General features: G+C 52.0%; 1 protein-coding gene across 1 annotated transcript in view; it reads left to right on the forward strand.

The window, feature by feature from the left end:
- The first annotated feature begins 12,874 nt into the window (after nt 1-12,874).
- The window catches only part of LOC116914671 (sperm acrosome-associated protein 7-like), a 32,477-nt gene continuing 31,481 nt past the window's right edge, over nt 12,875-13,870 (forward strand). The window contains exon 1 of the mRNA XM_032919077.1: nt 12,875-13,037. Within this exon, the coding sequence (XP_032774968.1) occupies nt 12,944-13,037 (94 nt within the window). The 5' untranslated portion in view covers nt 12,875-12,943. The remainder of the gene's footprint in view (nt 13,038-13,870) is intronic.

Below are 13,870 nucleotides of genomic sequence, written 5' to 3' on the forward strand. Positions count from 1 at the left end.
AAGCGTTAACCCTGGCAGGCCTCATCACCTTGAAACTCCTCTTACACTGACTTGGCCTGAGCTGCGCCACTGCCCACGCGCAGCCCGCAGCTTGCTAGCAGGCCTGTATGCTCACCACCCTCAGCCCCTACATTTTTCTACTCTGTGTTGTCCTTTCCTTAGAAGCTGTGAATGTTTAAGCAACAGGGAGAAATTTTCTTTAGGATCTAAGGTAAAGCTTTCAGGCTCTTGTTAATACCTGTTGTAGACGGGGGGCACTCACTAACCTGGAGTCCTTCATACACAACTGTTAATAGCAGCTCGACTGGACAAGGGGAGCAAAGGGAGGGGCATCTCTCCTTGGGGAGGAGGCTCAAGAGAGAAAGACAAAACTCCCTGGCAGAAAACAATTTCTCTCAAGCAAATTATTTTTAACTTTTAACTTAAGCACCAGGAGGACCAAGTAAAACTCTTTGATGAACAAAGCAAACAGTTTCATGATTTTCAACACAGTCATCGGTACAAGATTTTAAACACAGTCGTCAGTCCAAATTCAAACACGAAACAAAAGTCAAAAAGACACTAACAGACACCAACACGTCCAGAAAACCACAGTCAGGTCACAAAGAAGACAAACAATTCCAACAGTCAAACAAGTAACAAACAGACGCGCCGCACGGCTTTGGTACCAAACTGAAAGCAAAAAGTCAGATGGAGGTGGCAAAGGTCCGGGGCCCTCTGAAAGCCAAAAATACAGACAGAGGTGCCGTAAGTCCGGATCCTCCTCCTCTAACCAGAGTCCCAGATTGAGCCCCGAAAAGTCGGGCTCCTAACACCCTTGGAACGTCTTCCAGGGCTGCGGGGCGAGAAGTCCGAGCTCGTCAGCTCCTTCTTCGTCCCGCCCAAATTCCAAACAACCTGGCTGAGCGCTCACAGAACAGACAGAATAGGGCAGAACGAGACAGAATCAGACAGACGCCGGCCGGCTTACCTCCCAGTGGGTGGTCGGTGGTCCCTGGGTAGAGGATCTCCTTTCCCGGCCAACGCACCAAATGAAAAGTTCTCAGGGAGAACTTCTCCTCGGGATGGAGGTCCTCTAACTCAATGACCAGACCGAGACCACCGGATGTAATTAGCAAGAGGATTTGGTTTATTGTCGGGATACACAGGCACAGACACCTGTGGGCGCTTCAGTCACTCGGGGGACTGGCGCGCCCCACGGAACCAAGGATGGGCTTTTTATAGGATTCTGGGGAGCAGAAGCAAGCATACAGAAGCAGATGCATGGTTACAGGGATATAATTGGTGGATTCTAATGTGGCAAGGGTTCAGCCCGGGGGCAAGTTTCCTAGCTACCTTCCTGGAACATAACGACTGACTCGGCCCCCCACCAGGGTGTGGGACCTCTCCCGGGGCTTTTCTCATTGTCAGGCGCTCAACCGCAGTCGTCCTGTTGCCATGTCTTCAACCATACACATCCTGCTTGGCAGCCGCTGTGTACTCAGTGTTCTAACCTTTCTCTGAACCAGTCATCTTAAGTACAGCCTTGCAAAATGGCGTTACTGCTGCTAAGCTGGGGTCTTTCAACTGCTCTCTGGTGCCTCTGATGTGTCAGAACTGGATTCTAACGTTAGGAGGACATAAATTCACCCCCCAAGGGCATCTGTAGACTGAAATACTCTGAAGTCCACTACAACTTTAATTTTAGCTTCAGTAATTGTGCCTGCAGTCTGTGACTTGCTTTTGACAGGACAGACTATTTGAAGTCACTCAGAGAATGGTGAGGCCCCATGCAGTGTGGAAGAGAACATGTGGGGAGCCCAGTTCTCGGCCTGCCTCTACTCCTCCCCTGAGGCCATGCACCAGGCCTTTGGGTGCCCTCACGGGAATTCCTGAGTGAAGCTGGAGCACATTCAGTCGGGGGAGGTTTTGGGAAGGTGCAAAGTCTGCCCCAGACCCAACCTCCCACAGATGGTCATGTGCCCTGTGTAAGTGTTTATGTGTATGCATGTGTTTGAACATGAACTATGGAAGTTCAGCCCAATACATAAGGCCAGGTCTTTAATGCTCCACAGGGGGAACAGTTCCAAATCTCACACAAACACACACAAAAAACACACACACAAACACACACACACACACACACACAGAGAGAGAGAGAGAGAGAGAGAGAGAGAGAGAGAGAGAGAACTCAGAGCAAATGCTCTATCATGAAGCTACAAAGCCCAGCCCTGAACTTTCTAGTAACTTTGTTTTGAGACAGGGTCTTACCACATAGCTCTGGCTGTCCTGGAACGCACTCTGTAGACCAGGCTGGCCTCAGAGATCCACCTGCCTCTGCCTCCCAAGTCCTGGGATTAAAAAATGTATGCCACGCTGCCTAGCCATCTGAGGTGCTGGAAACAGAGCCTGGCAGATATCTGAACTCAGGGAGTGAGAGGGTCGCACTCCCTCTAAAGGCCCTGGTAGGATCCATCCGCCACTCTAGACGTGGGCGACCCAGGTGTTCTTGCACTCTGTGGCAGCATTGCTCCAGTTCCTGCCTGTTTCTACACCCACCTCAGCTCCTACCCTTGCTGGTCATCTAGCACACTCACTAGACACTGGATCAGAACCTACTAGAATCAAATGGCTTATCTCCAAACTGTAAGCTGACCAAATAAAAAGCAATCCAAGACTTCTGGGAGATATGGATTCTAGTGGGACACTGTGGCGGTTTGAATGAGAACGGTCCCCGAAGGCACATATGTTTAAGTGCTTGGTCCCACGCCCGTGGACATGTTTGGAAAAGATCATGATGTGTGGCCTAGTGGAAGGAGGTATGTCACCTGGGGTAGGCTGTGTGGTTCAGAAGTCCACACCAGGTCTAGTCACTCTGTCTGCAGCCACAGACCAGGATGTAAGCTCTCAGCTATTGCTGCAGCGCCAGGCCCGTCTGCTTTCAACCTTGGTCATGGACTCCCCCTCTAAAACTGTAAACAAGGTCCCAATTAAATGCCTCCTTTTGTAAGACTTGCCTTGGTCGTGGTGTCTCTTCAGAGCAATACAACAGTACCTAAGACACCTTTCAACCTGCTCGTAATATAAAAATACTGTTCTCTTCAAGGCCCTGAGAGGTGTCTCACCAGCTGCTGCCGTCAGTCACTGCTTCTTTAAGAGAAGGTTCTAGAGACAGATCCCTACTGTGATGTTCGAGATCCCCCTGGTTGAGGGACCTGCACACTTACTATTTAAGTGAGAGATGTCAGAAACAGATGGTCACATTTCTGTCCACACTGACCGTTCGTGGTAACAATAAACTCACGGCTATGTTGATCCCATTGGCTTGAGTTTACTGAGTACCTTGCACCTGTAGACGTTACCATATCAACCACAGGCTCTTCTACACCATCATGGCTCACACATTACACCAATACTTACAGTACAGATTGTCCAGGATTGGGTGAAGGAGGCTGCGGGGCTCAAAGTGTGCTTCCTGCCGGCTGGAGCAGAGAGCAAAGGGAGGCGGGAGGTGGTCAGCTGTCGAGAAACCTGTGCGAGAGCTTGTTTTAGGTTGAGCTGTTTCAAGTACACATCTGGCGCTGGGTGAACTGGGTTTTAGGTGAGCCACGAATGTCGCCAAGGCAGGATCATGTGGTCAGGAGTCCCACATATGGAGTCTCCATTGGATGCACATGAAGGTCTGATGACAAGTACCCGGCTAGAACTAGGCCTCAGGGGCAGGTGACCCTGGATAAGCCACTGCATGCTGCTGGGGTGGGGCATTCATGGGCCTGGTTTCCGGAAATGGTTTTGGCGTTTCCATGTTTGTACGTGTATTGGGTCAGTCTGAGTGGTCGTACTTTGTGCATACGTGAATAAGCTAGGGCTCAGCTGAGCCTCACAGTTTGTGCAGGGCACAGGGTGGCTGCCTGCTCGTGCCCACAGGGGCAGGGCCCTGCCTCGGCATCTGCTCTCCAAGTGGAACAAGTCACCGCTTCATAGAGTGGAGTCCCCCGGCCAGGCCCAGCCTGAGAGCCGCCGTCCTACATGCACAGGCCTGTGCTCGGCAGCCACCTCTCCTGCGTCAGGGAGTCCGCCACAAGCAGAGGCCACAACTGTCTTCCCATGACTTGGATGAGGGAGTTTCAGTGGGTGGGGGTTGGAAGAAGCTTGGGGGGGGGGCACAGGTTGAGTGTGCTGTAAAAATAAAATCGGATGGTTCATGGGTGCCTCGAGCCAGATTAGGCCCAGCTACAAAGGAACAGAGAACGCCAGACTCTGCAAATTCCTGCTGCTCTGGCCACACTACCAATCTCTGCTTAGCCGCCACCGCCACCACCCCTGAGACCCCAATGGAGATTTAGAGCAGAAAACTGCCCACAGCCAAGCTCGCCTGCAAGGCCCTTTATCTGATAAGCTTTACTTTCTCAGGGTGTAAAGCGTAGGGAGGGTCTGGTTTTTGTCAGCAAAGATAAGACCTAGAGGTAAGAAGATTATTCCCTCCTGGCACGGAAGAGGGAGGCCGTGAGTTAGGACTGTAAGCTGTTCGAGCAGTGTGCCTGCCATGCTGGGCTGAGGTCCGGCCTTACGGAGTGGTCTTATTATGGAATGAGAATGGTTTATCACAGGTTCTGCTCTCGAGCTGGACACAGCAGGGATGGTACCTTCCACCTTTGTCAGACTCCTGTGTGCACCTAAGGCTGGCCTTGGAGGCGAGAAAGAAGCCTAGGAACCCCCAACAGCCAATCGTGGGAGAGACTAATGAATAGAATGGGAGATAGCCCAGCAGTGGGAAGCTGGCGATGCCCATCCTGAGGCCATGGAGTCTGAGGAGAGGCCTAGGGACCAGCTGAGGCTCAAAGACAGGGCTTCAGAGAGGGCATGTGGGTAGGCGGGGAGGAGAGTGTGCTGGGAGCATGGACCATCAGAGACCATCAGATGAGGAACAGAGAGAGAAACCTACCCAGAAAGCCCAGTGCCTCCCTGGCTGCACACGGCTCGTTCTGTCTCGTTATGTCTCAGTGAAGCAGGCCGGGTGTGAAATGAGGTAGAGTGAAGAGCTTGGGGGCCCTCATTCCCTGCAGCACCAGTGCCTAGGAGGTGCCTCAGCCCCTGTGAGGCCTGCAAGGCCTGGAGTCGCTGGCTGACATAAAGAGCTGCCACAGGAGACAGGAAATAACAAAACGTGGTGTATGTGTATGAAAATGTCACACAGACACAGTGGGGCCCAGTACCATGCACACTAACTTAAAAATAACAATTTTTAAGAAGTACAGGAAGGTGGAGCGCCCAGGCCAAGCTTTGGACAACCCAGTGTTCTCCGCTGACTTTGCTGCCAGCTGCTGTTGTCTCTGGCAAAGCCATGGCTTTAAGATCTAACGACAGGTGGCAGGATGTTCCCAAGGGTTCAGGTCAGGACTAGGGACAGCTGAGGCCACACTGCCTGCCAAGGGCCTGAGTTCACACCCTAGAGCCAGGTCGGGGGTGGATGCCAGTCTCCTGCACACAGGGGATTCTGTCATCGAGGTCCCTACAGAAAGCCCAGAACAGGGGCTGCACATGGTGGTGTCTCCTGTAATTTCTAAATTAGGGAGGTAGAAGCAAGGCCAGCCTCAGCTATACAGTATGGGCTATGTGAGACCGTCTTAAAAAATAAAGAAGGAAGGAAGGAAGGAAGGAAGCAAGGGAGAGGGGGACAGAGGGAGGGAGGGAGGGGAGGGAGGTGGGAGGGAGGGAGGGAGGAATGGAGAGAGGGGAGGGAGGGAGGGAGGGAGGGAGGGGGGGATGGAGGGAGGGATGGAGGGGGGATGAGGGGGGGGGGGGGGGAGGGGGGGGGGGGGGGGGGGGGGGGGAGGGAGGGGGGGAGGGAGGGAGGGAGGGGGGGGGGGGGGAGGGAGGAGGAAGGGGAGGGGGGGGGGGGGGGGAGGGGGGGGGGGAAGGGGGGGGGGGGGGAGAGGGAGGGAGGGGGGAGGGAGGGGGGGAGGGAGGGAGGGAGGGGGGGAGGGAGGGGGGAGGGAGAGAGGGAGGAGGGAGAGAGGGAGGGAGGGAGAGGGGGAGGGAGGGAGGGAGGGAGGGAGGGAGGGAGGGAGGGAGAGGGAGGGGGGAGGGAGGGAGGGAGGAGGGGGTGAGGGAGGAGGGAGGGAGGGAGAAGGGAGGGAGGGGGGAGGGAGGGAGGGAGGGGAGGGAGGAGAGGAGGGAGGAGGGGGGGAGGGAGGGGGAGGGAGTAGGAGTGAGAAAAGAATGAGAGTTTAGAAGGAGCAGAAAGAAGAGGGAGGGAGGGAGAAGGGAGAGGAGAAGGAGAGGGGGAGGGAGGGAGGGAGGGAGGGGAAGGGGGAAGGGGAGGAAGGAAGGGAGGGGGGGGAAGGAGGGAAGAAGGGAGGGAGGGAGGGAGAGAGAGGGAGGGGGTGAGGGGGAGGGAGGGGGGGGGAGGGGGGGGGAGGGGGAGGGGGAGGGGAGGGAGGGAGGGGGGAGGGGGGGGGAGGGGGGAGGGAGAGGGAGGAAGGAGGAAGGGGAAGGGAGGGGGGGGGGGGAGGGGGGGGGAGGGGGAAAGAAAGAAAGAAAGGGGAAAGGGGAAAGAGGGGAGGGAGGGAGGGAGGGAGGGAGGGGGGGAGGGAGGGAGGGAGGGAGAGAGGGAGGGAGGGGAGGGAGGGAGGGAGGAAGGGAGGGAGGGAGGGAGGGAGGGAGGGAGGGAGGAAGGGAGGGAGGGAGGGAGGGAGGGAGAGAGGGAGAGAGGGAGGGAGAGAGAGAGAGGAGAGAGGGAGAGGGAGGGAGGGAGAGAGAGAGAGAGAGAGAGGAGGGAGAGAGAGAGAGAGAGAGGAGAGAGGGGGAGGGAGGGAGGGAGGGAGAGAGAGGGAGGGAGGGAGGGGGAGAGAGGGAGGGAGGAGGGAGGGAGGGAGGAGGGAGGGAGGGAGAGAGGGAGGGAGGGAGGGGGAGGGAGGGAGGGAGAGAGGGAGGGAGGGAAAGCCAGAACTAGACTGGGACCAGAGCAGAGGAGAGCGAGTCACCATGTCAGGCCAACAGGGCTTTACTGTGCACAAAACTGCATGGATGCAGTTAGTCACCTGGCAAACAGACTCAGATGGAGTATGGCTGCTGGTGTATGAAGCCGTTCTGAGAGAGGAGGACCGAGTCAGAGACAACAGATCCAGTTGGGGCAATAGTAAATATTAGCTGAGCTAAATTAAAATTAGGATAGTAAAGAGATCAGTTCAGATGATTTAAACTTTTTACAAAGTTAGCGGTCCATCTAGGCTAGAGAGACGGCTCAACTGCCTGCTCTTTCAGAGGTCTAGCTTGGATTCCTAGCACCCCTGTGGTGGCCCCCAACCATCTGTAACTCCAGGTCTGGAGGATCTGATGACCTCTTCTGCCTCAGAAGTCACCGTACACACATAGTGCTCAGACACAAATGCAAACAAAGCACCCATACACATAGGAGGGGGTAATTTACCATTGAAGATGATTGATTTAAACTCACCTGGTTTACTCGATGGTTTGCTCTAGAGTTTCTGGTGACTGCAGCTCTCAGATGTGAAAACCAATTATTTTATTCAAGTGAGCTTTGCTTTCTAGTAAAATCGCTCTGTGTGTGTGTGTGTGTGTGTGTGTGTGTGTGTGTGTGTGTGTACTCAAGCAAGAGTTTGACTCCATGGGCATGGAGCAACATCGATACAAGAGCTCCATTCTAAAGACGCCACATCACGTCAAGGGTGCTGTAGAAGCATTCAAGGCTGGGGCTAAGATCTAATGGAGTCTGACTGAGTGTTGAATCTGCTGGCTTTTCCTGAAGCAAGGACCAAAGAGAAAAAGTTGAAATGCCCTTGATAACTATCTGAGACGTCTATCCCAGCACCCCCAGGTTCATCTGAAGACCTCACCAAATGCTGTCAGCACAAGACTATGTTTCTCAGCAACAAGGATATGGAAATGTGGGCTTCTCAAGGCAGGCAGGAAGGTCAGACCTAAAGCCCAAGATTAGAGGAGGCAGAGACTCAGGAAGGAGGAACTGCAGTGTGAAGGAGAAGACCCAGGAACCCAGGGAACCTGCTCATAGGTTTCTCCACACAAAAGTATTTTAAAGGTTTGTTGGTTTTGGGGTGTGTGTGTGTGTGTGTGTGTGTGTGTGTATGTGTATGTGTATGTGAGTGTGCGTGTGCATTTGTGCACACAGGTTCATGTGCCTGAACTCCTGGAACTGGACTTATAGGCCGAGAGAGTCAGGCATCAGTAAAATTACCACGTCTTAGCCTCAGAAGAACTTTTCAAAGAACAATTTGCAAAGAGTTAGAAAACAAACAAACAGACACCTTCCCAGTCCTGTGACTGTGGATATAAAAATGAGCAGTGAGCAAGGAGTGCCTGAGTGTTAATCCTGGCCAGCCTCTCCCCCCCATCCCCCACCGCTCTGAGCCACCAGTTGGGAGGACAGCAACACAATGGACCCAACCAGCTCAGTCTTCCAGGCAGCTGTAGGAGGGGAAATCTTTAAATAGGGACAGCTGCTGCTTTCTCAGGGCTATTTCTGGGCATGTGGCTGTTTAGTTCAGGTGAAACACTATGAAATATCAAACAAGAATCTTATAAATCAGCTTAGCCACACGGATGTGTCTCCTAATCCATGTAAAGGAACACACAAAGCGGATCATATGTTAAACAGACTTTAACAGGAATCTGTAACCGTGTGTGTAGGAGACCTGTAGCTTATCTACAGTAACCAACAGGAAGCCATACTTCTGCAACAATGCACCCAAAGCTGCCAAGGCTTAACAGCTCCAAGCTTCCATCCCCAGAGCAGCCAAAAGCAAAGGGCTCCCTGCCAACTGCATCTCTTACACTGACCTGTTCGCTACTGGATCCTCACACAACTCGGTGGCCAGGCAGAGAGCCGGCTATGCTCCCAAATGCAAACCTTCAACAGCTTGCCTGAGGCTGCGGCTGAAATAGCAAACTGTCCAGAGAGTCGTGTTGAATATGGAGAAGCAGGGAAGGGGGCCTTCAATCGAGGTCACCACCACAGGGTCTCTTGAGGAGAGAGACTGAACCCAAGAGTGAACACTGATGTCGAGTGGGCTTTCAGAACCAAAGGCCGTGTTCAGACCATGGCAAGGGGGAGCTCCAGGGGGAAAGAGGATTGCAGCAGGGTGGACCTGACAGGAATCTCTGAAGGCAAGACACAGTCAGACACCTCCTGGGAGATGGGGGAGGCTAAGGTCCGAGGGAAGAGCCTAAAGCAGCCGGGTGGGTTTCTGAAAACGGTGCAGACATGCACAAAAGCCCTAAATCGGGGTGTAGGGATGGGGGTGTGCTGCCTTTTGCCTCTGGACCACTTATTAAATCTAGAGTTGTCCAATAATCTAGAGGTGAGTTTTGTGACATTGTGACATGATATCATCTACAAATTTCATGTGTGATAACACTGAAGTCACCAAACAGAAAAAAGGAAATCTCAGAATGTTTTAAGCACGCAGAGGCCTTCATGTTGGGCTGTGTTCATAGCTTTCCTGCCCCATTTGGCTCACTGGCTTGGACTGGACACTCTGCTCCATCCTGGGTTATGTATTATTGTGGTCTTGTTCCTGAGGTGATTGTGAAAAACAAGATCCTTCAACGCAGAGACAGCTCTTCAAAGTGTGTAGAGCCAGGCTTCGATTTTCAAACAGTTCAGGGCAGACTCTCATGATCAGATAAATAACCCAGACAATATAGAACTTGTCCTTCCTCTTCTCTAAGACTCTGATCTCCGAAGGTCATGGATTTCCCGATAACCCAACACTTATCACTGTGATACCCTGGGAAATCAACATCTATGCGTGGGATGTTTCTATTCAGTTTCAGTTTCGATATAAAGCGTGAATATTTACCATCTGAAATTTATTCATTTAACAAAGGTTAAATCGTAAAAATTTATTTAGAAATGTATTCATTTGAGGATCTCACTATGTGGACTTGGCTGGCCTCCAACTCACAGAGATCTTTCCGCCTCTGCCTCAGGAGTGTTTGTAGTTTTACAAGGTTCCGGAGACGGAAACACACCTGAAGCCACTGTTTGGGGACAGGGACATCTGCTGTTCCTCACTCTACTTCCTGCTGCAGGTGCTGTCACCACAGCTGATGAAGGCGGAGAGAGTTAGGGCCATGACGGTTAATGCCACGTGCAGACTTGACATGCCGCAGGCCACACGGGTATGTGACTGCACGTCACTCTGTGCTGAAGGGTGCTCCCTGGGGCAGTCGCATGTGTGAGTCATCAGAAAGGAGGAAAAGGAGGAAGGAAAGAAAAGCAAAACGAAGAAAGCACTGTAGTCTGGGCTGAAGACCTCGTCAAGGGGCAGAGTGCTTGCAGAGCCTGCGCACAGCCCGGGGCTCGAACCTAGCACCACATAGCCCTCGCGTGGTAATGCATGCCTGTAATCTCAGCAGTCAGGAGGTGCGGACAGAAAGGACCAGCCTGGGCCCTAAGAAAGAGAGGGAGGGAGGGAGACAAAGTAGCACAACCTGGGGCATAAACAGAGACTTCTCTCTGCCCTGGACTGCGTGTGTGAGGTGACTAGCTGTTCTGGGGTCCCGCTTCCTTGACTTCCCCACACGATGGGCTATAATCTGAAAATATGAGCTGAAACAAACACCTTCCTCCGCCAAGTTGCATTTGTCATATTTTGTCACAGCAACATGAACCAAACTAGGAAACATGGCGACAGAGGAAAAGAATGGTGACAAAACAGAATGCTAGGCGAAGGCCAACCAAATCAACAACGCAGAAGAACCATGACAGAAAAGAGGACCGACTGATGAGTCTTCAATGACAGCAAACCTAACGTGCTACATAAAAGTCTGAAGATAAAAATAACAGTAACGTCAAGGTGTGGACGTGCTCACCTTTAGTTCCAGCACTCGGAGGCAGGGGAATCTCCTTGAGTTTGAGGACAGCCTGATCTACACAAAGTTCCAGGCCAGCCAGGGCTACACAGGGAGATCCTGTCCACACAGACACCACCACCACCATCACCATCATCATCATCTCCATCATCACCACCACCACCGTCACCATCATCACCATCATCACCACACATCACCACCACCACCACCACCACCACCACCACACACCACACACACCACACACACCACACCACACACAGGAACAGAACTGCACACAGAGTAACTGCTGTGGAGTGGCTTTGATCACAGCACTGCACAGGACCAGGTGCTGGCAGACTTGGACCTGGGGCAGTCCTTGGAGCATGGGACATGTGTTTCCTGTGGAGCTCTGGCTAGCCATCCTCAGATGGTTAGATGGACCTGAACCACCCTGACCTCCTATTCTGAGACATGACCTTCCCTCCTGCATGTGCTCCTGCATCTGCCATGGGCTCCCTCACCAGAGCCTGCGTTCTGCTGGTTGGGCTTACAGCATCGAAAAGTGTAAGCAAGACCTCATCTCTTGGGGAAGTCTTATAATATTATTATAAGCTATAATATTATTACAAAGCAAGCAAAACCAACAGACTAAAATGATAGCTGTTCTGGAAACCGAGTGGCTCATTTATACAAAACCACGATGACTAGGGAAGGCAGAGTTATATCTGTCAGCAAAATGCTGACAATGAAGACCAAGAACTTCAACCCCAGGATCTCTGGTGTCCTTGGGTCACCATGGACAGTCCCCACAAAAACACGAGTAAGAAAAGCATCCAGAACTACAGCGTGGTCTGACTTCTTGGGTCGTATGTAGTTTATATGAAAATGTATGAGGGAAGTGCAAAGTTAAAACCTAATTAAATGGCTGGCCTTCCTAATAAAGAGAACAGTTCAGCCAGCAAGAGCAGCGCTGGAGAGAGGCCACCATACAGCCTCAGTCTTCTTCAGTAACATTCTAGACTTTCCTGAAGATCACTGAGGAGTGACAGAAGCTGCCAGGGTTCTGTTTGTCTGTTTTTATTAACCTGGAGCTCCATTACAAATGAAGCATTTTCCATTTAAAGGGAAAGAAGGCGTGGTCCAAGTGCATCATCCCAGCCACCTGCCCGTTACTCTCATGCAAACGGCTCCTGGACGACAAGGTGCAGGAGGCCAAACCAGAGCAAGCTGGCACTGAATTAAAGAGACTTCTGGGAGAGGGAGAACACTGAAAGGGGAAACTGCTTTCAGGTCCCCATACGAGCAGTAAAAGGCAAAGGGTCCAGGAACCCCGGTGGGCTCCACACTGGGTCCTCTGGGTCCTGCTGCATCCAGAATTCTTCATGGCTTGGTAAGTATGAAGTTACCTTAAGGTCAACCCATTGGTGCTCCGAAATAGATGCATTCTGCATGCCCTCTCCAGGCACTGGATCTGCCCAGGGGCGGTATCCACAACCGAGTTAACCAAAGGACCGCTGGAAAAGATGTTGCATGGTACTGAGGGAGAAAACTCCAAAAGTCCTAAGAGGAAGAACTGGAGGCAGATGACAGAGCACGTGGTCTTTTGTGGTGATGACCTTGCGGGTGCAGAAACAGAAACAGATGCAAAGGGAAGAGGGGAAGGGTGGGGCTTGAGATCCTGAGTCTTTAGACCTTGAGTCCCATCCTTCAGGGCCCCAGAATTGCAGAGCCAGGGACCATCTGGATCTGCTTGTCCTGGCAAACATCCTGCTGTTCTTCAAGCCCTCCAGCATCCTTCCAGCACGCCCGTTCATGGAAGGAGACATCCTGGGCTTTTACCTTCACATTCAGAGCATTGACTGAGGCCTTACTGAAGGTCTTGGGACTGAAGTGGACATGGATAAGCAGTTACAAAGAAGCCAAGAGGTTCTTAGGTGCAGTCAACTCCAGTCAGTCTCTCCTCCTGAAGACCAGACAACAAGCCCAGCCCTACCCACAAGGAAAAGGAACCCTGATCACTTCCTGGTGGTGATGTCACAGGTCTCAGACATTCCACGTATCCGAGAGAACAAGGCTGGGGAAGCTGAAGCCCTTCCAGGGAAGGGCTCTTCCTTCTGCTGGAGGGACCATGGCAGCGAATCGGGGAGCGAGGACCTTCTTATCCGTCTTCCTGCTGTGCTGCTGGCAAGGTGTACAGCCCTGGCCGAACAGAGAATTTTCAGGTAGAGTCCCCAGAAGACTGGCAGATAGAAAACCATAAGCATGAATCAGGCAGGCAATGAGGTTCTCTGCTATTGTTTGAAAGGCCCCTTCTAAGCTCTAGGTGTTGAAATAATGGCACCAGTAAAAGCCTCAATCGTTACGGTAACTGAGCATATGGTAACCTGGATTAAGGCCTTTACATAAAGGTCTGTGTAGAACGTGACTGGTTTTCCTGGCTACTTCCTGCCATGAACATTCAGTGGAACACTGTTTTGGAGCAAGGCTTCACTAGACACCGTACTTGCCTAACTGCGAGGAATAAATCTATGTCCTTTGTAATGACACAGCCTCAGGTCTTTTATTATAGCAGCACAAATGGACTAAGGCATTCTCCCTCCTGCGTATGCCTGAACCATTGGACCAGTTCCCTGAGGAATAAAGGAAAATCAAAGTTTCTGTCCATGAAGTCTTTTGAAATTCCACAAGTCTATGGAAGAGTCATTATACTGTGTGTTTTAATTTTCATCAACTTGCAGAAATATTCTACTTAAAGGGGGGTTGCTAGGAGCCTCAGGATGGGTAGATGTTCTTGAATTTAAATGACTGTGCCCATTTAGCTAGTTGATTTTTGCTTGATCATTGAGTGTCTTTTGTCAAACTCTATTTCTTGAGACATGGTCTCAAAATTGAACCCAGATTGGTTAAAGTATCTGGGAGGGTAGCTCCGGGAACCTCCTGTCTCTGTCCTCACCATGCTGGGATACAGACTCCCATGAGCATGCCCAGACTTCACATGGGTGCTAGGTACACAGGCTCAGCTCTCACGTTTGCACGTAGGTGCTCTGCTGACAGT

The sequence above is a fragment of the Rattus rattus genome, chromosome 13 (genome assembly GCF_011064425.1).
Source record: "Rattus rattus isolate New Zealand chromosome 13, Rrattus_CSIRO_v1, whole genome shotgun sequence".
Taxonomy (NCBI): Eukaryota; Metazoa; Chordata; class Mammalia; order Rodentia; family Muridae; genus Rattus; species Rattus rattus.